Source organism: Streptopelia decaocto, assembly GCF_964273445.1.
Source record: "Streptopelia decaocto genome assembly, chromosome: 26".
Taxonomy (NCBI): domain Eukaryota; kingdom Metazoa; phylum Chordata; class Aves; order Columbiformes; family Columbidae; genus Streptopelia; species Streptopelia decaocto.
Window position 1 is genome coordinate 1,507,453 of NC_138681.1, and position 20,779 is coordinate 1,528,231.

Consider the following 20,779-nt stretch of genomic DNA (forward strand, 5'->3'; position numbering starts at 1 on the left):
CTGCTCGTTGTTCCTCGTTATCGCCGCAACTGCCCGTTACCTCCCCGGGGATGCCCGTTATCACCACAACTGCCCGTTACCCCTCCGCCCCGGGGATGCCCGTTATCACCACAACTGCCCGTTACCTCCCCGGGGATGCCCGTTATCACCGCAACTGCCCGTTACCTCCCCGGGGATGCCCGTTATCACCACAACTGCCCGTTACCTCCCCGGGGATGCCCGTTATCACCACAACTGCCCGTTACCCCCCCGCCCCGGGGATGCCCGTTAAGCGCCTCCGCCGGGGGTTCCCGTTACCCGCCCCCCCGGCACTGCCCGGTTCTCCGGGGGCAGCAGGACGGGGCTCCCCGGGACCCTCTGGCCGGTGGAGGGAGTTGAAGCAGAACAATCTCCCGTTCTTGTCCTCGGGGTGAAAAACCCGCGGAGGGGACACATCGGTGGCACCGGGACGGGACACACCGGTGGCATCAAGACAAGAGGGGACACAGCGGTGGCCCCAGGACGGGAGGGGACACAGCGGTGGCACCGGGACGGGAGGGGACACAGCGGTGGCCCCAGGACCGGAGGGGACACAGCGGTGGCTTCAGGACGGGAGGGGACATATCGGTGGCACGAGGACGGGAGGGGACACAGCGGTGGCATCGGGACCGGAGGGGACACAGCGGTGGCATCAGGACAGGAGGGGACACACCGGGGTCCGTCCCCGGGACCCCCCGTTCCCGCGCTCCGGTGCGCTCCGGCTCCGGCCGCATTCCTGCCGAGCCGCCCCCGCCGCGGCGGGAATGCGGCCGCACAAAGGGCGCTGTGTCCCGGCCCCCCGCCCGCGCCCCCCTGCTCGCCCATGGCCACACTCAATGTCCCCTTTGAGCCCCGGCTGCCCGGTGCCCCCGGTGCCCCCACCTGCCCGGCGCCCATTGGCCCGAGGCCGCGGCTCCGCGGGCATCGCCCGGTGCCGCCGGCTCTTAAACCTCGGCCCCCGGCCCCCGGCACCCTCCGGCCCGTCGCTCAGCCCTCCATGCGGCTCGGACCGGCCGGTGACAGCAGCCACCATGTCGCAGGGTGCCGAGGGCAGCGGGTGCCTCCTCCTCCTCCTCGCCGGGCTGCTGGCGGTGCTGGGTAAACTGGGGACGGGGAACTGGGGCTGCTCATCCTCAAATCGGGGGTGCTGGGGGGGGACCGGGAGGCTCCAGACCCCCGGGAGGTGACCCTGGGGCTGGTGGCCACCTACTTTTGGGACTGTCACCCATGGTGGTGATGCTGCGGGGATGTGTCTGCTGCCGTGTCCCTGTCACCTGGCTGCAAGGAGGGTCCCAGCATCACCCACCTCCTTAGGGACAGGAGAGGGTGCTGGACCCTGCTGTGGTCCCCAGGTGACGCTGGCACTGGGACATGGTCCCCGTGGGGACACCGGGAAGGAGGGTCCGTGTGGTGGCACAAGGAGCCACTGTCCCCCCCCAGCCCTTGTGTTTTCTCCAAGGCCACCAAAAGCCCTTTGGTGGCAACACAGGGTTGGTGTGGGGGTGTGCCAGGGTCCCCATGGGGCTGACGGGTTTGTCCCCCCGGCAGGGCCGTCCCCGACATCCTCCATCCACGTGTACACACAGCGGGAGGTTTACGGCACCGTGGGCTCCCCCGTCACCCTCTCCTGCAGCTTCTGGTCCAGCGAGTGGATCTCTGAGGACATCTCCATCACCTGGCACTTCCAGGCTGAGGGCACCCGTGACAGCATCTCCGTAAGCGCCTGCTCCTCTGCGGGGGGGGCCTGGTGTCCCTGGAGCCGCTGTCACCCCGATGTCCATCTGTCTGTCCCTGTCGCTAGATATTCCACTATGCCAAGGGCCAGCCCTACATCGATGACGTGGGCACCTTCAAGGAGCGGATGGAGTGGGTGGGCAACCCCCGCCGCAAGGACGGCTCCATCGTCATCCACAACCTGGACTACACCGACAACGGCACCTTCACCTGCGACGTCAAGAACCCGCCCGACATCGTGGGCAAGTCCTCCCAGGTCACGCTCTACGTCTTCGAGAAAGGTACGGGACGGTGCGGGCGCTCCCCCTCCCCTGCCTCAGTTTCCCCACCGCGGGCAGGGGGCTGAGCGGGTGCTGGTGTCCCCGCAGTGCCCACCCGCTATGGTGTGGTGCTGGGCTCCATCATCGGCGGGGCGCTGCTGCTGGTGGCCGTGGTCGTGGCCCTGGTCTATCTCATCCGCTACTGCTGGCTGCGGCGGCAGGTGGCCCTGCAGCGACGGCTGAGGTGAGACCCCCACCCCATCGGGGCCAAAAACACCCCAAAACGGGGCTGAACCAGCGAGGGGTCGGTGTTTCCGAGCTGCATTTTCTCCTTTCCGCCCCAATTTTAGCGCCATGGAGAAGGGGAAGCTGCAGCGATCGGCCAAGGACGCGTCCAAGCGCAGCCGGCAGGTGAGTATGAGGGGTTGGGGAGGGGGGTGAACCCCTCTCCTGCTTTTTGGGGTGGGAGGAGAGGCTGCGGGGGGCACCGCGGTGCCGATGCCGCCCCATCCCACAGGCACCGGTGCTCTACGCCATGCTGGACCACAGCCGCGGCACCAAAGCGCCCAGCGAGAAGAAACCCAAGGGAGCCCCCGGGGACTCCCGCAAGGATAAGAAATAGCGGTTAGCGGGCAGGGAAGGTACCGCGGGGGCGGCCGCCGGGGCCCCCCGGCCCCCCAAAGTCGTCATGACCATCGAGATGGAGCTGCGGGGGGAGGCCCCCGAGGCTGCGCGCCCCCCGCCCGCCGTCCGCTCCCCCAGCAGGGGCAGCCTCAAGAGCGCCCTGATGAACATCATCAAGCCCAACGCCGAGACATGACGGGGTGCGGCCCCCCCCGGCTCCGGGAAGTAGCCGCCCCGGGGTGGGGGACACGGCGAGGAGCGGGGTGTGGTCCTCGCCCCGTGTCCCCCCCACCTCGGGGACACCCCGGTGTCCCCCCGCCCCGTCCCGAAGCCCCTCGGTCGGTACCTTCCTCTGCGCAACCGCTGCCCTGCCCAGCCCCGGGCTCTGATGTAATTTTTCTGTTTGAAGATGCAAACACTGAATTTTGAGTCTGCCCCCCCCCCCCACAAGCTGCCTCGGTCCCCCCTCCCCAGGGACCTACAGGGTCCCCGTGGGACCGAGCTGCCCCCGTCCCTTCCTAGTGTCCCCCCCCCCCCCCCAAACCCAATCTCCGGGAGGGTTTTTCTCTGCCCACGTCGTTGCTCCTTTTCTGGCCGTTTTCTCGTCTCTCCCCACGACCGAGCCCAAATGACGTCATGGGGTGGCCCCTCGCCCCGTCCCCTCCGTCCCCCTCCCGTCCCCCATTAACCCTCCCGCCCCGTAACCCCCGCCCCCCCCCACGTCGACCGGAGCCTCGTGGAGGAGGAGAAGCTGCGGCCCGGCTGGGGGACCCCCGGTGCCCATCACCCGGTGCCCATCACCCGGTGCCCGTCACCCGGTGTCCGTTTTTCTATGTCCCGTCCGTGTCCCCACGGCACCGTTAATAAAACTGACATCTCCAGGAGCTCAGTGTCACCCCGGCTCGAAGTGGGGGTGTCCGGGGGTGTCCGGGGGTGCGGGGGGGGTGGGTGCTGAGCACTTGCGAACTCATCGCACGGAGGGTCTCCAGCTCCCATAGAGAAAAGGGCAGCGCTGCCGTTGTGCCTCAGTTTCCCCAGGGGTGAGGTGATGGATCATGGCTGCGACCCACCCCGGGACCACCCACCTCGTCCCATCAAGCGTTTGAGTCAATTAACGCTCACCACCCTTGACCTTGAGCCCACGAGGGGTCCCCGCGCTGCCCCCGGGGCTATAATTGTCTTTTCCCTAATAAGTCTGCAAAGCGAGCGGGGGCCGAGCCCCCACCCGGGGTGTCCCCTGGGCCCTGCGTGTCCCTTGGCCACGGACGCTGTTTTTCTTTCCAGGAGCTATTTCTGCCATCGCGGCTCCACGCCGGGTCCCTGTGTCCCCAGTTACCTCGTGGTACGGGGCAGCTTTTCGCGTCTGAGCACGGAGAACCCCCCCAAATGGCTCATTTTAAACCCTCCCCCCCCCCCATTTCTCGCGGTGGTGCCGAGGCCGCGACTCTGGGCAGAATTTTAGGGGAAAACATCCAAATTTGAGGGTGATGGGAGACCGCGGGTGGCGGGGGGGTGAAGCCGTTCCCAAAGCGCCACCCACAGCTCAGGGACACACCTGCCTGTGCCCCCCACCCCCCAAGTGGGGACAGCCGCCCCAGGGACCGGCTGCACCCCATTCCCCCAGAGAACGGGGACTCGGGGGGTGTCACCAGCTGGGGGACAATCTCCACACCCCCCCCTGCACAGACCACACACCAGCCCGGCTCCTCTTCCCCGATGTTTTATTCTTTGCACATGCTAAAATCCGCCCCCCCCCGCCCCCCGCCGGGCGAGAGGACGGTGACAATGACAGGAATGTGGGGAGGGAGCGGTGCGAAGATGGGGAGCCCTGGTGGGCTGCAGCAAGTCCCTCCCGCCGTGTCGCACCCCCCGGGATGGGACAGGAGCTCCCCCCGCTCAGGGGACACCGGTGAGTGTGTGTGTCCCCCCCCAAGCCCAGGGACAGGAAAATCGGAACCGCCCCGGGTAAAAGGCGATTGCGCGCCAGCCCCTCGCCCAAGGGCCACCTCCCCTCCGGCGGACACAGGACTCGGTGCTGTCCCCCCCACATCGACCCCCCAGCTGCACCCGGGGTGGGCGAGGGACGGGCTGAGCCCCCCCGGCCCCGCTCGCTGCCCCCCCGGTGCGGCGGAGCTCAGGATGGGGCTGTGGGGGGGGACCCGGGACCCCGCAGCCCCTCAGGGTCCCGACTCCTTCTTGCGCTTCTGGAAGCGGCGGAATTTGCCCTGGATGGCGAGCGCGGCTTTTTCCGTCTCGGGTGCGCTCAGGTCGATGTCGATCTCCTCCTCCTCCTCCTCCACCTTCTTGGGGTCGCAGGCTTTGGCTGGGGGGGGACACACACAGGATGGGGATTGCCCTGGTTACAGCCTGCCACCCCCAAACTCACCCCGGGACACCCAGGGGACACCCAGGGTCACCCCCCAGGGACGGGGAAAAGGCAGAGCGTGTCCCCAAATCCATCCAGGTGTCACCCCCACCATGGTGGGGACACAGATCCTGGACACTCCGGGGACGGGAACAGCCAGCGGGGTCCCAGAGGGACACAGGGACAGAGGTGGCACCGGTGACAGGGCACCCCGAGGGTGCAGCCGCCGGTACCGGGCATCCTCACCTTCCTCCTGCCCGCCGGGGGCCTCCGCCGCGGGGGGGGACTCATGGTGGCTGCGCTGCGGAAGAGAAGGGGGTGCCCGGGGGTGACACGGGGCAGCAAACCCGCACCGCGGGGAACGGGCTCCGTTTTACCGGGACCCCCACGAACCTCCGGGGTCCCCCCCACTCCAGGCACAGCATCACCGCCGTTCCCTCCTCTCCCTTTTGGCTAGAAACGAGGGGAAAATGGGAAAGCCCTCGTCTCGTCCCTCACCTCGCTCATCGCCGCTCCGGTGCCGCCGCCGCTCCCGGTGAGCGGGGCCCCGAACGCCGCGGCCCCTTTGAAGGGGCGCGGTTGAGTGACAGCCGCGAACAGCCAATGAGACGCGGGGGGCGGGTCCGAGAGGGGACCCGCCCCCCCGCATGTGTCAACCCCCCCCGCGACGAATCTCGACGCCCCACCGAGCGGGAACCGGGGGGACCTGGGGGTCCGGGAGGTCGTGGCCGTTGTCACCCCCCAGCTGCCGCCATCCAAAGGTGGGGGGTGACACCCGGGGGTCCTGGGTTGGGGACACCGGTGGCACCTCCCCGCGGTGGTTGGTGGCAGGATGGCCATCGCCATGTCGCCATCTCCTCCGGGCTCTGGCACCCCAAACACTGTCCCCGGCATCGACATGTCCCCCTGCCTGTCCCCATGTCCGTCCCATCCCTGATTGTCCCCATGTCTGTCCCATCCCTGACTGTCCCTGTGTCTGCCGTGTCCCCACCTGTCCCCGTGTCCGTCCCACCCCTGACTGTCCCCATGTCCGTCCCATCCCTGATTGTCCCCATGTCTGTCCCATCCCTGACTGTCCCTGTGTCTGCCGTGTCCCCACCTGTCCCCATGTCCGTCCCACCCCTGACTGTCACCATGTCTGTCCCATCCCTGCCCGTCCCCGTGTCTGTCCCGTCCCCGCCTGTCCCCACCGTCCCTCCCACACCGCCTGTCCCCGCCTGCTGCCACCTCGCCCAAGTTCAAGGTTCAAACTCCACAGGGCTCCAGCTGGGAGGTGACAGGGACACGTGAGGGCGGGTGGCCCCTCGCTGGTGGCACTGACCACCGGGCACAGCTGCAGTGGTGGGCACCAGCTCCCGGGTACCGGCACCGCTGGGCACTGCCGTCCCCCTGCTCCGGGCACTGTCACCCGTCATGTTGAGCCCCTCGGATGTGGAGAGCAGCCCGTGCCCGCTGCCGCTCCCCATTGTCCCCGGGGGGAAGGACGCGGAGCCCGAGGAGGAGAAGGTCTGCGCCGTGTGCGGGGACCGCGCCAATGGCTACCACTTCCATGTCATGACCTGCGAGGGCTGCAAAGGCTTCTTCAGGTGGGGGGTGCCACCGCGGGGGGGCAGGGGTGACACAGGGTGGGTGGCAGGGGATGGAGTGGGATGGGACAGCGGGGACAGGATGGGACAGGACAAGATGGGTTGAGACGGGCCAGGACAGGGTGGGATAAGGTGCTGCTCCTCTGCCCGCCCTGGGGACACGCAGTGACAGTCCGTGGCCTCGTGTCCCCCCAGGCGCTCCATCAACAAGGGCGTCCGCTTCACCTGCCCCTTCTCCCGGAGCTGCCCCATCACCAAGGCCAAGCGGCGGCAGTGCCAGGCCTGTCGCCTCCAGAAGTGCCTGGACGTGGGCATGCGGAAGGACAGTGAGTGCGGTGACACGGGGACAGGGAAACGGGGGGACAGGGGACGGGGCGACACAAGGGGAAGAAGGGGACATGGAGCAGAGGGAACCTGGGTGGGAGGACACGTGGGAAAGGGGGTGATGGAGACCTGGAGGTGACAATCTGGGGGGACATGGGACAGAGAAGACCAGCGTGGGTGGGGTGGCATGGGAGGACGTGGGGGCAGAGGGGACGGGGCAGCAAGGGACAGGGGCGTAGAAGTGACAGCAAGGGACAGGGGGCAGAGGGGACTGCAGGGCAGCGGTGGCTCCGCGCAGCGCGGGGCTGTGACTCGTCCCGCGGTGACGGTGGCGGCGGGTGGCAGTGATCATGTCCGAGGAGGCTCTGCGGCTGCGGCGGGCGCTGCGGGGCCGGCGGCGGCGAGAGCAGCCGGGGGAGGTGACGGTGACAGCGGAGGTGACAGCGGAGGTGACAGTGGAGGTGACAGCGGAGCAGCGGGAGCTCATCGCCATGCTCATGGCAGCCCACCAGCGCACCTTCGACCCCAGCTTCTCCCAGTTCACGCATTACTGGGTGAGCAGGGACCCACCGGGGACACGGCCGGCCCCCCGGGTGCCGCAGCGCAGCGCTGACCCCGGTGTCACCAACGCAGCCCGCCGTGCGCCTCTACCTGCCCAGCTCGCAGCCGCAGAGCCCGACGCAGCCGGGTGTCCCCACTGAGTGGCCGTTGTCCCCGCGGGTGGCCTGTCCGGATGAGGACGTGCTGCCCGACGTCTTCTCCATGCTGCCCCACTTCGCCGACCTCAGCACCTTCATGATCCAGCAGATCATCAACTTCGCCAAGGAGATCCCGGTGTTCAGGTCTGCGGGGTGCGCTGGGTTAACTAAAAACGGGTTAATTTTCCTCATGCAGTTACAAACCTTCCTTTTCCATCGCTCGTTATTTGGACTTAGTCTGAGAGCAAGAGATCCCAGCCCAGCACAGTTAATGTGTTGAATTGCTCTGCTCTGAGAGCCAAGGACACTCTGAGCTCTGCCCACAGGGGTGAGGCAGCGAGGAAGGGGATGGACGGACAGAGCTGGACTGACACCCACATTTATCAATAAGAGTATTCCAGCCAATTAGTGTCATGCTAATTATTTAAGAGTGGGGCCTTCCAGTTTCCGGCTCTCTCTTCTCTTTGCTCTTTTTGGTGCATTCGGGGGAGTTTTGGTCGGGACGTTTAGTTGGGTCTTTTGCCATTCTGCAGAGGCCTCTGGGCTTTTCTGCCTCTTTCCCTCTTTTCTCTCTCTGGGATGGGCTGTGGGACCAGGGGCCGTTTCCTGGGACTGGCTGCTCAGCGTGTTCATGAGGAATTGCCTTGACTACCTTTTATTTCTATTATATATATATATTTACTAGTAGCGTATTAGTACTTTGCTATTTTATTCAACTGTGTTCATCTCAATCCAGTTCCTCCCTTCCCTTTGGGTTCTCTCCCCTATTGGACTGAGCGAGTGGCTGCATTGCCAGCTCGGGTTAAACCACCATGGGGGTGTCGGGGCAGAACACCCCTCTGCCCCCACCCCTAACGCCCCCATGTCACCCCCCCGCAGGGGTTTGCCCATCGAGGACCAGATCTCGCTGCTGAAAGGGTCCAGCCTGGAGATCTCGGTGATCCAGTTCAACACGGTGTTCAACACCGAGACCAAGGCTTGGGATTGTGGGCCACACTGCTACACCATCAAGGACGCCATGCTGGGTGAGGGGACGCGCTGGCACCGGGTGGGGAGGGACAGCGGTGTCCCTGTCCCCCCCTCACCGCTGCGCCCCCCCAGCCGGCTTCGAGCAGCTCCACGTGGAGTCAATGCTCAAGTTCCACATCAACCTGAAGAAGCTGCAGCTGCACGAGGTGGAGTACGTGCTGGTCCAGGCCATGCTGCTCTTCTCGCCAGGTGGGCACCGCGGGGGCTGCGGTGGGGGTGTCCCCTCGGCCACTCCGTCACCCCCCCGCTGTCCCCAGACCACGCCAGCATCACCCAGCGCGACGTCGTCGACCAGTTCCAGGAGAAGACGGCGCTGACGCTCAAGAGCTACATGGACCAGCAGCACCCCATGCCCGAGGGCCGGTACGTGCCGGGCGGGGGGGTGACACAACCACGGTCCCCACGCTGCGGGGACCGTCACCAAACGCTTCCCCCCACAGGTTTGCCTACGCGAAGCTGCTGCTGCTGCTGACGGAGCTGCAGACGCTGAAGGTGGACAGCTTGCGGCAGATGCTGCACATCAGCGACCTGACCTCCATGACGCCGCTGCTCTCCGAGATCATCAGCTAACGAGCCCCCCCCGCCGCTGCCACCGCACACCACGGGGACAAGTAAAGCTCCTTTATTTTTCCAGGCTCCGCGGGTCCCTGTGCCGCGGGAGGGAGCGGAGGGACGTGGCGCCGGAGCCCCCAGACCCACACAGCGTCCACTCCTCAGCCCTGGGGTGCTAACGGCCACCACGCGCTGTCACACAGTGTCCCCCGGCCGCCAAGGACCGGGCCCCCCATCCGCGGGCTCCCCCGGTGTCCCTGCGGCGGCTCCCTGAGCAGGACGGTGACACCCGCGGCCGCTCAGCCCACGATGACGCTGAAGCCGCAGTGGAAACGGTTCTTCCAGTGGTTGAGGAAGGCGCCCAGAGCCAGGGTGACGGGCAGGGGGGGCAGCTTCTTCTCCAGCACCCCCCCGACGCTCCAGTTACTGTCCACGAGCCCTGCGGGGGGGATGGTGAGCGCGGGGGGGTGGCGAGCGCCGGGGCGGTGGGCGCCGGCTCCCCGCTCACCTCTGAAGACCATGTTGGCCCGCGGCAGGTTGAGCTGGTAGCCAAAAGCGAAGGTCGTGTCTTGCAGCCGCGTGTTTGCCTCCAGCTCCACCCCCACCTGCACCTGGGGGGGGACACAAACGTGAGACCCCGTGGGGAGCCAGGGACACGTGGGGACAGGGACAGGCGGGGGACACTCACCTGCTCGTTGGCTCGGTGGTAGTAGCTGGCGTGGGCCCCCCCGTACCCCACGTTCAGCGTCGCCACCCACTTGAGAGCTGGAAGAGAAGCCGAGCGGAGGGCGAGGGCGGTCGGGGTGCCCCCCGGGGTCAGCACATCGGCGGGGACCCCCGGGCCGTGTCCCTGTCCCCACGGCCGCCCCGCGTACCCGTGTACTTGCCCGCCAGCGTCAGGATGGCTCCTTCCTCCCCCGGGCGCCGGTGATAAACCATCTCCCCCCCCAGCACCAGGCGGGGGGTGACGCTCTGCAGGAAATGGGCCACCAGGATGACTGTGGGGACAGCACGGCGCTCAGCGCCCGTCTCTTTGCACCCCGGGGGGGACATGGGGGGGACACCCCGCTCACCGGACTCGCCGAGGATGTCGGGGTTGCCCAGCGTGAGGGTGGCCGTGCAGTCGTCCCCCCGGTACTCGCCGTCAAACTGCCACGTCACGAACTTGGCCTGGTGTGTCTGCGAGGGGACAGGCGCCGCGGGGGTCCTGTCACCGCCCGGGGTGGGGGGACACCCCCCCAACCCGGGGTCCCCTCCCGCCCGGTCCCACCTGGAAGACGGCTTTGGTGCGGATGCGCTCGGCCACCAGCTGCAGCACTTGGGCGTTGAGGCTGCCGCTGTTGTCCATGTCCCCAACCAGCGTGGGGAAGGCCTGGGGACACAGGGGGGTCAGCTGGGGACACCCCGTCCCCCTGGAGCCCCTCACCCCAGGACAACTCTTGGTGGCCTCGCAGCCATTCTGGGGCCACCCAGTGTCCCAGGGCCACCCAGTGTCCCCGGGCCACCTCACCTCGGTGGGGCTGAGCTGCCGGTCGCCCACGAAGGTGGCGTTGAAGTGGTAGCTGGAGGCGCCCAGGGTGCTCATGTGAACCGTGTGTGTCACCTGCGGGGACGGCACATCAGTGGGGACCAGGGGGGTGGCAGCGGCCACCCCCTGCAGCACAAGGTCCCCGTGTCCCCCCCTCCTGACCTGGAAGTGGCTGCTCAGGGTCTTGGTGACGATCAGCTTCACCCCCTCCATCTGCTGCGGGAAAACCTCTGCGGGAGAGGGGGGCTGAGCGGGGACAGCGCTGCCACCCCCCATGTCACCTGCTGCCACCCCCCGTGTCACCTGCGGCCACCCCGGTGCCACCTGCTGCCACCCCCCGTGTCACCTGCTGTCCTCCCCAGTGTCCCCCCACCTCTCCCAGACCCCCCCTTGTCACCCCAGTCCCAGCCCGTCCCCCAGCGCCACCGGGAGCCTCTAAAGCTGCCGGGGCCACCGGGGGTGTCCCCAGGTCCCATTGCCCCCCGGTTCCCATGTCCCCCAGTCCCAATGTCCCCCGGTCCCAGCGCCCCCCGGTCCCGATGTCCCCCTGCCCCGATGCCCCCCCCGGTTCGGATGTCCCCCTGTTCCGATGTCCCCCAGCCCCGGTGTCCTCCCGGTCCCGACGTCCCCCGGTCTATATGTCCCCTAGTCCCGGTGTCCCCCCGGTCCCGATGTCCCCTGGTCTGGATGTCCCCCAGCCCCGGTGTCCCGCCGGTCCCCCCGGCCGCACCTTTGCATTGCCGGTGCAGCTCGTCGAAGCTGCCGGGGCTGCCGAGCGGCTCGCCCCGGCGCGGGGCCGGCCCGGCGGGGCCCAGCGCGTTGCCCATGGCCCGGCCCGGCGCTATGGCCGCCCGCCCCCCCCGGCCCCGCTGCCCGCCGCCATCACGGGCCCGGGCGCCGCCGCCGGAAGCGGCTTCGCGGGGCCGCGCCCGCCCGAGGCCGCCGCCATGTTGGGTGCGGGCAGCGCTCGGCACCCATTGGCTGGGCCGGCGGGGGCGGGGCCTCCCCGACTGCGCTCGCCGGACCCCGCGTGTGTCCCCACGCGTGTCCCTTGTCCCGATCTCCTCTGTTCCCGTGTGCCCCCATCTTCTGTCCTCCACCCCCTCCGTGTCCTGTCCCCTTCGTGTCCCCTCTGTGTCCCTCCCTGCACCCCCGGGTCCCCCTGGCTGTGACCCAATTCCCACCCGTGTCCCCGCTGTGTCCCCTGCCGATGTCCTCTTCTTGCCCCACGTCCCCCTCCCTGTCCCCCCTGTCCCTGCTGCCACCACCAGCAGCTTTTCTGGAAGGGGCTGCTCTGGGCAGGGACTCAGACCCCGGTGGCCCCACCAGTGACCCAGGGGACAAAGAATTTTTGCCCTCGGTGCTGCCCAGGTGCCCTTTGGCCGTTTGTCCCCAAACAGCAGCGGGGTGTCCCCAGGGTCCCCCCCCGCCCCGCGCTGAGTCACAGCGTCACGTTGGCGGCCGAGGGTCAGCGATAAGGTGGGCAGTGACCTTCGCCCCACGGGTGCTGGTGGTGACCAGGGTGTGCAGCCCCCCAGGGTGACCCCACCAAGCCAGGACCCCCGGGAGCTAGGGTGGTACTAGAGTGGGGGTCCAGGGGCTTTTCTGGGGGTGCTAGTGCTGCTACAAGCCACCAGCTGCCCCCACCAGCCCAAATCCCTGAGCCATTGTCACCAACCACCTGCATGCTGCCTGGGGTCATGGGGCGCTGGGGACACAGGGACAGCGCCCGGGGGTGTGGGGCTGCGGAGGGGCCGTCCCCTGCAGTGACCGTTACCCCCGCCGTGTTTACCCGGGCCCCAGGGCGGGGGCTGGCGGGGGGATATAAGCAGCTCCCGAGGGGGGATCCACAGCCCCTGCACCCCGAGAGTCCTGCCCAGGTCAGCAGCAGCCGGTGTGGGGCAGGATGGGGCTGTGGGGCAGGGATGGGGCAGGAGGGACTGTGGGGCAGGGGGGGCTGTACAGCAGGGATGGGGTTGTGGGGGGCAGGATGGGGCTGTGGGGCAGGGATGGGGCAGGATGGGGACAGAGCTGCTATGGGGTGCGGTGGGAAGGGACAGGATGGTGCCAGCAAAGCTGTGGGGCTGGGACGGGGTTGGGAGCGGGACGGTGGGGCTGTGGGGCAGGAGGGAGACCAAGGTTCCATGGGTGGGATGGAGACACTGGGGCAGTGATGGGGCAAGGAAACAGGGGCAGGACAAAGGGGACAGGAGGGGCTGGTGGAGCCACCGCTGACCCGTCCCGCAGCCTTCTCGCCCCGCCGAGATGAAGGCGCTTTTGGCCGCGCTGCTGCTGCTGCTCTGCGCCTGCTGCCTCCAGGCTGCCCTGGTGCGGCGCGAGGCCCCGGCCGAGGACGCGGCTCCCGCCACCCTCGACAGCTTCTTCACCCGCCAGTTCCAGACCCTCTCGGAGTTCATGACCAAGGAGCTGCCCCAGAAGCTGCAGGCGGAGGAGCTGCGCAGCCAGGCCGAGTATGGGGGGTCACAGGGGGGACCCCCAGCTGCCCCCGGACCCCTCCTCATCGCCGCTTCTCCCCAGGGCATATCTGGACCGGGCCAACAAGCAGCTGGCACCGCTGGCCCAGGAGCTGCGCAGCAACTTCGTGGGGCTCTTCACTTCCCTGCTGGATCTGGGCAAGGGCGAGGGGAAGCCCTGAGCGCCCACCCCGCGACAATAAAGCGTTGGAGCCGCCACTGCGTCCCTGTTTTTTTGGGGGGGAGGGGGAACATGATAAGGGCTGAGACCCGACAAACTCAATTCTGCCCGCACTAAAGATGGAGGCGTGGAAACGGCGTCGCGCCCGCCACGCGCCCCTAGTAAAGATGGCGCCCCCGTGTGTTACGCCCCTAAGCAAGATGGCGGCGGGAGGCTCGGTGACTCTCCAAGCGTCACTTCCGCCCCCAGCAAAAATGGGCGGGTTCCGGTGACCATGGCTGACGAGGCAGCGCGGCGGGCGGTGGCGGAGCTGCCGCTGCTGCGAACGGCGGCGGGGCCGCGGGACCGGGAGGGCTGGGCGCCGCGGCTGAAGGAGGAGTACCGCGCCCTCATCCAGGTGCGGCCCCGCCGCTCCGGGCCCCCTGGGCTTCCCCGCCTCTCTCCCGGTTCCCCCGGTCCCTCCCGGTTCCCCCGGTCCGCGGGCTCGGGGCGGCCCCGCTCACCCCTGCTCCCCCCGCAGTACGTGGAGAACAACAAACGTGCCGATAACGACTGGTTCCGCCTGGAGTCCAACGCCGAGGGCACCCGGTGGGTGAGCGGGGACGGGACGGGCTTCCCCCCGACCCGCAGGCGCTCCGGTGTCGGGGGGGTCCCGGGACTGAGGGGGGCGGGGGTCCCGGGACTGAGGGGGGCGGGGGTCCCGGGACTGAGGGGGGCGGGGGTCCCGGGACTGAGCGGGGCGGGGGCCGGGCCTCCCCGGTGTGTTGCAGGTGGTTCGGGAAGTGCTGGTACATCCATGAGCTGCTCAAGTACGAGTTCGGCATCGAGTTTGACGTGAGTGGGGAGGAGACGGGGGGTGCTGGGGGGACGCGGGGCTGGGGGGGGCGCTGACCCCCGTGTCCCCCTCCAGATTCCGGTGACCTATCCCGCCACTGCCCCAGAGATCGCCATCCCCGAGCTGGACGGGAAGACGGCCAAGATGTACAGGTTGGGAGGGGTGTCCCGGGGTTGTTCCCGCCCCTGGGGGGGCTTTGGGGGCTGACGGTTCCCCCCTCCCCGCAGGGGGGGCAAGATCTGCCTAAGCGACCACTTCAAGCCCCTCTGGGCCAGGAACGTGCCCAAATTCGGCTTGGCCCATCTGATGGCGCTGGGGGTGAGTCCAAGGTGTCACCCGTGGCCGGGGGGTGGTGTCCGCGGGGGGTGTCACCCGCGGGGGGCGGGGTTGTCACCTGAGGGGGGTGTCCCCATGGGGCCACTCACCCTCTGTCCCCACAGCTGGGCCCCTGGCTGGCCGTGGAAATCCCAGACCTGGTCGCCAAAGGCATCATCCAGCACAAAGAGAAGTGAGCGCACAGGGAGGAGGTTGGGGGGTACTGCCCCCCCGAGGGGTGCTGTCCCCCCTGGCCTCCCCATCTACTCCCGCCTCCCCCCTCGCTTTGCTGCTGCTGCCCAATAAACTGTTCAGCCCTGGATTTGCCCTTGCTTGCTGCTCTGGGGGGGCCTGGCGAGGGGCTGGGGGGTCCTGTCCACCCCTCCACGGCTTCAGTGGTTCCGCCGCCCCGCGCGACCCCGCACTGCCACAGAATTCGGGGACGCTGTCGCTTTAAGAAGAACGGGCACGGCGGCCCCTTTAAGAGCGATTGGGGGCGGGGGGAGACGGACGCCGCTCGGTCTCCATGGCGACGCGGAAGCGTCAGGCTGGGGGCGTGGTCCGGGATCGGCGCAGGCGCAATGCGGCGCGTGAGGCCGGCGGGGGCGGGGCGGCGGGCGGGAGGAGCAAAGATGGCGGCGGGCGCTGCGGGAGTTGTTGCCATGGCGGCCCGCGGCAGGTACCGGGGGGCGGCGGCCCGCGGGGGCGGGGGGCACCGGCGGCACCGGGAGGGGGCGGCGGGGGGCGGGGGGGGCTCCGCCGGGCCGGGCAGCGCGGCCGAGGGGGCAGCGGTGTCCCGCGGTACCGCAGGGGGTGGGACGCGGCGGGGGGACCGGGCCCCGGAGGGGCGGGGGGTGATGCCCGCGGCGGGGACGGGCCGTGCCCGGGGTGACCGGAGCAGGGGACGGCGGCCGGGCGGGCTGTGGGGCGGGGCACAGGGGGGCAGGGCCGGGCTCCCGGGGCCGCCGGCTGTTGCCACCGGTGTGACCGGCCCCTGGGGCCCTTCGCTCTGGCCGTGCTGCAGCGGGGATCCCGGCCGCCCGTCCTCCCTGCCCGCCGGACCGAGCTGGCAGCGGGACCGAGCTCCCCGGGGCAGCCATGGCTGCTGAGCACCGGCAGCGTCTATGCGGGGCCCGCAGCCCCGGGACTGGCTGCAGGAACCCGCTCCCGGTGCTGCTGGTGCCCCCAGAACTCACCCACCGGCTTGGGGCCGTGGCTTAGTGCCAGGGGGCTGTGGGGTCTCACCGGGGCCGTGGGGTCTCACCGGGGCCGTGGGGTCTCACCAGAGGCCGTGGGGTCCCACCGGGGCCGTGGGGTCCCACCGGGGCCGTGGGGTCTCACCAGGGCCATAGGGTCTCACCGGGGCCATGGGGTCTCACCAAGGCTGTGGGGTCTCACTGGGGTCACGGGGTCTCACCAGGGGCTGTAGGGTCTCACCGGGGCCATGGGGTCTCACCGAGGCTGTGGGGTCTCACTGGGGTCACGGGGTCTCACCAGGGGCTGTAGGGTCTCACCGGGGCCATGGGGTCTCACCAAGGCTGTGGGGTCTCACTGGGGTCACGGGGTCTCACCAGGTGCCGTGGGGTCTCACTGGGCCATGGGGTCTCACTGAGGCTGTGGGGTCTCACTGGGCCATGGGGTCTCACCGAGGCTGTGGGGTCTCCCCAGGGCCACGCTGCCCCCCGGCCCCATCCGGTGACCCGGCGCATCTCTCCTTGTGCCGCAGGGCCCCCGCGGACGGGACGTTCCGGCCGGCCGCTCGCCGCGGGGGGCTGTGAGCGGTGCCGGCGGCGAGAGAGGTGGGTTTTCACCCCGGTGCCCCCGCGTGCCAACCCAGCGCCTCCATCTTCAGCCGGGTCCCTCTCCCCGCAGGGCGTCCCCCTCGGCCGTCCCCACCATGCCGCAAGCCTCGGAGCACCGCGTTGGCCGCAGGGACCACGCCGTCGTCACCTCGCAGCCCAAGGCGGCCGCCAAGCTGCCCAGCGGGCACCGGGCGCTGAGCCAGGAGCGCCACGCCGCAGCCCTGGCCTCCGCCGCCGCCAACGGCCTCTCCCCGGCGCCCAAGCTTCGCCTGCTGCCGCCGCGGCCCGGCGCGCTGGATGACCGCGGCAAGAAGCTGGAGCTGGACCGCGGCCGGGCGTCCAAGCGGGGGGAGGCTCTGCGCAGCGCGGCGTGCCGGCGCGGGCCCGTGAAGGCCGACCACGCGGTGCGGGTGCCCGGCTCCCCGCAGGCGGCCGCGGTGCCGGGCGGCGCCTCCTTCTCGCTGCCCGTTGGCGCCTCGCTGGCCGGGCGCGAGGCCGAGCGCCGGCGGAGCAACCTGGCCCGCTCCAAATCCATCAGCATCGGGGACCTGAGCCAGGGCGGCGGCGGCGGTGGCGGCCGCGCCGAGGACGTGGCGGCGGTGCTGAGCCGGCTGGTGCTGAGGGACTGCGGCCACCAGCTGAGCGCCGGCTCGCTGGCGCTCCGGAGAAGCTCCTCGCTCCGCAGGGTCAACATCTCGCCGGGGCTGGACGGGAAGCCCGCGACGCCGCTGCTCTCCATCCGGCCCGAGGGCTGCCTGCGGACTCGTGCCCCCAACCCCCCGTACGCCCACAGCCCCGACGGCCCCGCGCCCACCAGCCCCCCCCTGGGCAGAGCCCCGGCGCCCGGCAGGACCGAGGAGAAGGTGGCAGCTGTAAGAGCCTCGGGATTTGTCCCCAGCGGTGACACCAGCGGTGCCGGTCTCACCTCTCCCCGTTTTGTTCCCTGCTTGTAGAAGGGTCGGGTCCCCTCAGCTCCGGGGGTGCTGGCTGGCACTGCGCCCTGTCCGCATCGTCCCTGTGGGCTCCGTCATCCGCTTGCCCTGGTCCTTGTGTGGGATTAGATGCTGTGAAATCCCGCATCGGCCCCACGGGGGGACAGGGACGCGGCTCGGCCCCCCATGGCACGTCCCCCGCCAGCGGCACAGGGCTCCCTGAGCCCCCCGCTCCGCTCTCCGGCGCGGCGGGTGCGTTCGCCTCCGCGCCCCGTTCCCCGCGCGCCCGCTGTCCCCGCGGTGGCTCTCCCGCTAATTAATCCCCCCGAGATGAGCCTCCAGCCAGGCCCAGAATAGCCAGGGGAAATCGGATCAGCTAATGAGCTGTGGCAGAGGGGCCCGGCGAAGCCGGTGCTGCAGTCGCCTCCCGGCGCCCCGGGCGGTGCCGGAGCCGGTCCCGCAGCCATCATGCCGGGGCTGGTGGAGCTGCCGCGCCGGCTGCACCGCACGCTGCTCACCCGGCGGGAGCTGCAGGGCCGCGGCGCCGACATCTCCGAGTCGGTGGTGCACACGGCGGTCATGGGGCTGCTGCTCGTCAGCGGCGAGGTGACGCCTGCGCCGCCGCGGCCGGCCGTCTGTCCGGCCGTCTGTCCGGCCGTGGGGACCGCGGGGCGGCCGGGGGGGTTCGCTGCGCGGGGACGGCTCTCACTGCTGTCCCTCTGTGTCCCCGCAGACCCACCACACGCTGCTGCTGGGCTCGGGCCACGTCGGCCTCAGGAACCTGGGGAACACGGTAAGCGCCCGCGGCCCCGTGTCCCCTCTGTCCCGGGTGTGCAGGGACCCCAGCCAGGACCGGTGCATCCCCAGAGACCCCGCAGCCCTTTGGGGGTACAGTAGCACGAGGGGACAGTGGGGGACAGCGGGCCCGGGTGTCACCGCGTCCCCGCGCTCCCCGCAGTGCTTCATGAACGCCGTGCTGCAGTGCCTGAGCAGCACCAAACCGCTGCGGGACTATTGCCTGCGCCGCGACTTCCAGCTGGAGCAGCCGCCCGGCCCCCGCGCCCCCCAGGAGCTCACCGAAGGTGGGACGGGGCCCCCCCGCTCATAATCTCTTATGTAACCCCCCCCCCACCGGCACTGACACCTGCCACCTCCCCGCAGCCTTTGCCGATGTCATCGCCGCCCTCTGGCACCCCGAGTCCTCCGAGGCCGTCAACCCCGGGCGCTTCAAGGCTGTCTTTCAGAAATACGTCCCTTCCTTCACCGGGTACAGGTGAGGCTGCACCTTCCCCCCGCCCTGGGGTACCCCCGGGAGCCCCCGCGTCCCGGTGGGGGGACCCGCGGGGCGGTGGGCACGATGGGTCCCTCCCGCCGCAGCCAGCAGGACGCGCAGGAGTTCCTCAAGTTCTTCATGGACCGGCTGCACGTGGAGATCAACCGCAAGGGCCGCCGGACACCCAGCATCCTGGCGGACGCCCGGCGGACCCCGGCGCTGGAGGAGCCCGAGACGCTGAGGTGAGGGAGGGGGGTCCCGCCATGGGGACACGGCCCTGGGGAGGGGACACAGCCCTGGCCACGGGGATACAGCTCCAGCCATGGGGACAGAATCCCAGCTATGGGGACAGAATCCCAGCTATGGGGACAGAATCCCAGCCATGGGGACACATCCCTGGCCATTGGGACACAGCCATGGCTGTGGGGACATGGCCCTGGCTATGGGGACACAGCCGTGGGGACGGGACACTGCCCCAGCCGTGGGGACAGAATCCCAGCCATGGGGACAGAATCCCAGCCATGGTGACACAGTCCTGGCCATGGGGACACAGCCCCAGCCATGGGGATGGGAAACAGCCCCAGTCATAGGGACACAGCCCTGGCCTGGGGATACAGCCTTGGGGAGGGGACACATCCTCGGCCATGGGGACACATCCTCGGCCATGGGGACACATCCCCGGCCATGGGGACACTGCCCTAATCATGGGGACACTGCCCCGGCCATGGGGACATGGCCCTGGCTATGGGGACACATCCCAGCCCACCGTCCTCCCTCCGCAGTGACGACGAACGCGCCAACCAGATGTGGAAACGATACCTGGAGAGGGAGGACAGCAAGATCGTGGGTGAGCGCTGGCGGGTGGGGTGACCCCTCCGGACCCCCCACACCCCCCGGGGTGCCCCCCACGGCCTCACACCCCCCTCACCCCCCAGATCTCTTTGTGGGGCAGCTGAAGAGCTGCCTGAAGTGCCAGGCGTGCGGCTACCGCTCCACCACCTTCGAGGTGTTCTGCGACCTCTCCCTGCCCATCCCAAAGGTAGGAATGTGGCACAGCCCCCCGGTCCCCCCTTGTCCCCCTTGTCCCCCCCACCTGACCCTGTCCCCCTGCAGAAAAGCTTTGCCGGGGGGAAGGTCTCGCTCCACGACTGCTTCAGCCTCTTCACCAAGGAGGAGGAGCTGGACTCCGAGAACGCCCCGGTGAGCACCCAGGCCCCATGTCCCCCCACCCAGGACCCCCCCCAACCCTCTCTCACTGTCCCCATGTCACCGGCAGGTCTGTGACAAGTGCCGGCAGCGGACGCGGAGCACAAAGAAGCTGACGATCCAGCGCTTCCCCCGCATCCTGGTGCTCCGTATCCTTTGGGGATGGTGGTGCAGGGGAGACCCTTGCGGTGGGGGGTGTCCTGGGAGGGGGTGTCCCCCCCCGCAGCCTCTTGGGGTGTCCCTTGACGCTGCCCCAGATCTGAACCGGTTCTCCACCACCCGCTACTCCATCAAGAAGTGCTCGGTCTTTGTGGACTTCCCCCTGCAGCAGCTCAACCTGCGCGAGTTCGCCAGCGAGAAGGCGGGTGAGGCGCCAGGGGGACACACAGTGGGGGGACACGCTGTGGGGGGGACACAATGGGTTCACCAACCCCTCTTCCCCGCCCCCAGGCAGCCCCGTCTACAGCCTCTACGCGCTGTGCAACCACTCGGGCAGCGTGCACTACGGACACTACACCGCGTTCTGCCGGGACCAGGCCGGCTGGCGCATCTACAACGACTCCCGGTAGGTGCCCCCCGAACCCCCCCCCGACCCCCCACCCCCCGGCCCCGCGCCCCCCCGGTGGGGCAGCCAGGCTGAGGGTGCTGCCGCAGCGTCTCGCCCATCAGCGAGAACCAGGTGCCGTCCAGCGAGGGCTACGTCCTGTTCTACGAGCTGGAGGAGCCGCCGGGCCGGCGGCCGTGAGCCCCCCGAGCCCCCCGCCGCAGGGCTGCTCCACCCCCCGAGCAGCGGCCTCGCACCCCCCGGGGCCGCGCAGGGACACAGGGCGGGGGCCGCAGCCCGCGCAGCCCCGGGCGGGGCTTTTGTGAATAAATTTACTAAAAAAAACCCGAAAAGCGCAAATTTGGAGGCGGGAAGGGCTGGGAAACCGCGCCGAAGGGGCGGGGCTGCAGGGGAAGGGGCGTGGTTATGAAAAAAAGAGGGCGGAGCTGCAAGCGAAGGGGTGTGGCTATGGAAAAGGGGCGGGATCGAAGGCTGGGTA

The 20,779-nt window shown here is 69.4% G+C and overlaps 6 protein-coding genes across 8 annotated transcripts; 5 read left to right on the forward strand and 1 right to left on the reverse strand.

Annotated features, from left to right (window-relative positions):
• Nucleotides 1–1,004: 1,004 nt before the first annotated feature.
• Nucleotides 1,005–3,520, forward strand: MPZ (myelin protein zero). The gene is made up of 6 exons (XM_082073067.1): nt 1,005–1,116; nt 1,567–1,733; nt 1,820–2,033; nt 2,121–2,256; nt 2,363–2,423; nt 2,530–3,520. Exons 1-6 carry the CDS (start codon nt 1,050–1,052, stop codon nt 2,632–2,634), a joined length of 750 nt encoding a protein of 249 aa, XP_081929193.1. The 5' UTR covers nt 1,005–1,049; the 3' UTR covers nt 2,635–3,520.
• A 2,894-nt stretch (nt 3,521–6,414) lies between these two features.
• NR1I3 (nuclear receptor subfamily 1 group I member 3) lies at nt 6,415–9,208 on the forward strand (the record flags this gene model as incomplete). The annotated part of the gene is made up of 8 exons (XM_082073230.1): nt 6,415–6,587; nt 6,783–6,913; nt 7,257–7,465; nt 7,545–7,753; nt 8,489–8,634; nt 8,711–8,827; nt 8,896–9,001; nt 9,079–9,208. The coding sequence occupies 8 exons, from the start codon at nt 6,415–6,417 to the stop codon at nt 9,206–9,208; spliced, it is 1,221 nt and encodes a 406-aa protein (XP_081929356.1).
• Nucleotides 9,209–9,244: 36 nt separating this feature from the next.
• On the reverse strand, nt 9,245–11,735 carry TOMM40L (translocase of outer mitochondrial membrane 40 like). Of its 2 annotated transcripts, none has more exons than XM_082073117.1 (9): nt 11,449–11,735; nt 10,881–10,948; nt 10,701–10,793; nt 10,461–10,562; nt 10,264–10,369; nt 10,078–10,188; nt 9,879–9,955; nt 9,699–9,801; nt 9,245–9,629 (listed from the first exon to the last, which is right to left on the reverse strand). In XM_082073117.1, the coding sequence occupies exons 1-9, from the start codon at nt 11,543–11,545 to the stop codon at nt 9,490–9,492; spliced, it is 897 nt and encodes a 298-aa protein (XP_081929243.1). In that variant the 5' UTR covers nt 11,546–11,735; the 3' UTR covers nt 9,245–9,489. The 2 variants fall into 2 exon arrangements, with proteins under 2 accessions (XP_081929243.1, XP_081929242.1); XM_082073116.1 differs by having other exon boundaries at nt 10,066–10,188; nt 11,449–11,637.
• Nucleotides 11,736–12,474: 739 nt separating this feature from the next.
• On the forward strand, nt 12,475–13,630 carry APOA2 (apolipoprotein A2). Of its 2 annotated transcripts, XM_082072985.1 has the most exons (3): nt 12,488–12,598; nt 12,966–13,189; nt 13,257–13,630. In XM_082072985.1, exons 2-3 carry the CDS (start codon nt 12,984–12,986, stop codon nt 13,372–13,374), a joined length of 324 nt encoding a protein of 107 aa, XP_081929111.1. In that variant the 5' UTR covers nt 12,488–12,598; nt 12,966–12,983; the 3' UTR covers nt 13,375–13,630. The 2 variants fall into 2 exon arrangements, with proteins under 2 accessions (XP_081929110.1, XP_081929111.1); XM_082072984.1 differs by having other exon boundaries at nt 12,475–13,189; nt 13,257–13,622.
• UFC1 (ubiquitin-fold modifier conjugating enzyme 1) lies at nt 13,609–14,845 on the forward strand. Its single transcript, XM_082072983.1, has 6 exons — nt 13,609–13,770; nt 13,894–13,961; nt 14,144–14,207; nt 14,284–14,360; nt 14,436–14,526; nt 14,649–14,845. The coding sequence occupies exons 1-6, from the start codon at nt 13,648–13,650 to the stop codon at nt 14,718–14,720; spliced, it is 495 nt and encodes a 164-aa protein (XP_081929109.1). The 5' UTR covers nt 13,609–13,647; the 3' UTR covers nt 14,721–14,845.
• A 273-nt stretch (nt 14,846–15,118) lies between these two features.
• On the forward strand, nt 15,119–20,747 carry USP21 (ubiquitin specific peptidase 21). Its single transcript, XM_082072977.1, has 14 exons — nt 15,119–15,202; nt 16,250–16,322; nt 16,396–17,197; nt 17,991–18,050; nt 18,216–18,339; nt 18,419–18,530; nt 18,635–18,772; nt 19,313–19,377; nt 19,466–19,569; nt 19,644–19,730; nt 19,807–19,885; nt 19,994–20,101; nt 20,187–20,301; nt 20,391–20,747. Exons 3-14 carry the CDS (start codon nt 16,421–16,423, stop codon nt 20,479–20,481), a joined length of 1,860 nt encoding a protein of 619 aa, XP_081929103.1. The 5' UTR covers nt 15,119–15,202; nt 16,250–16,322; nt 16,396–16,420; the 3' UTR covers nt 20,482–20,747.
• The last annotated feature ends 32 nt before the right edge of the window (nt 20,748–20,779 follow it).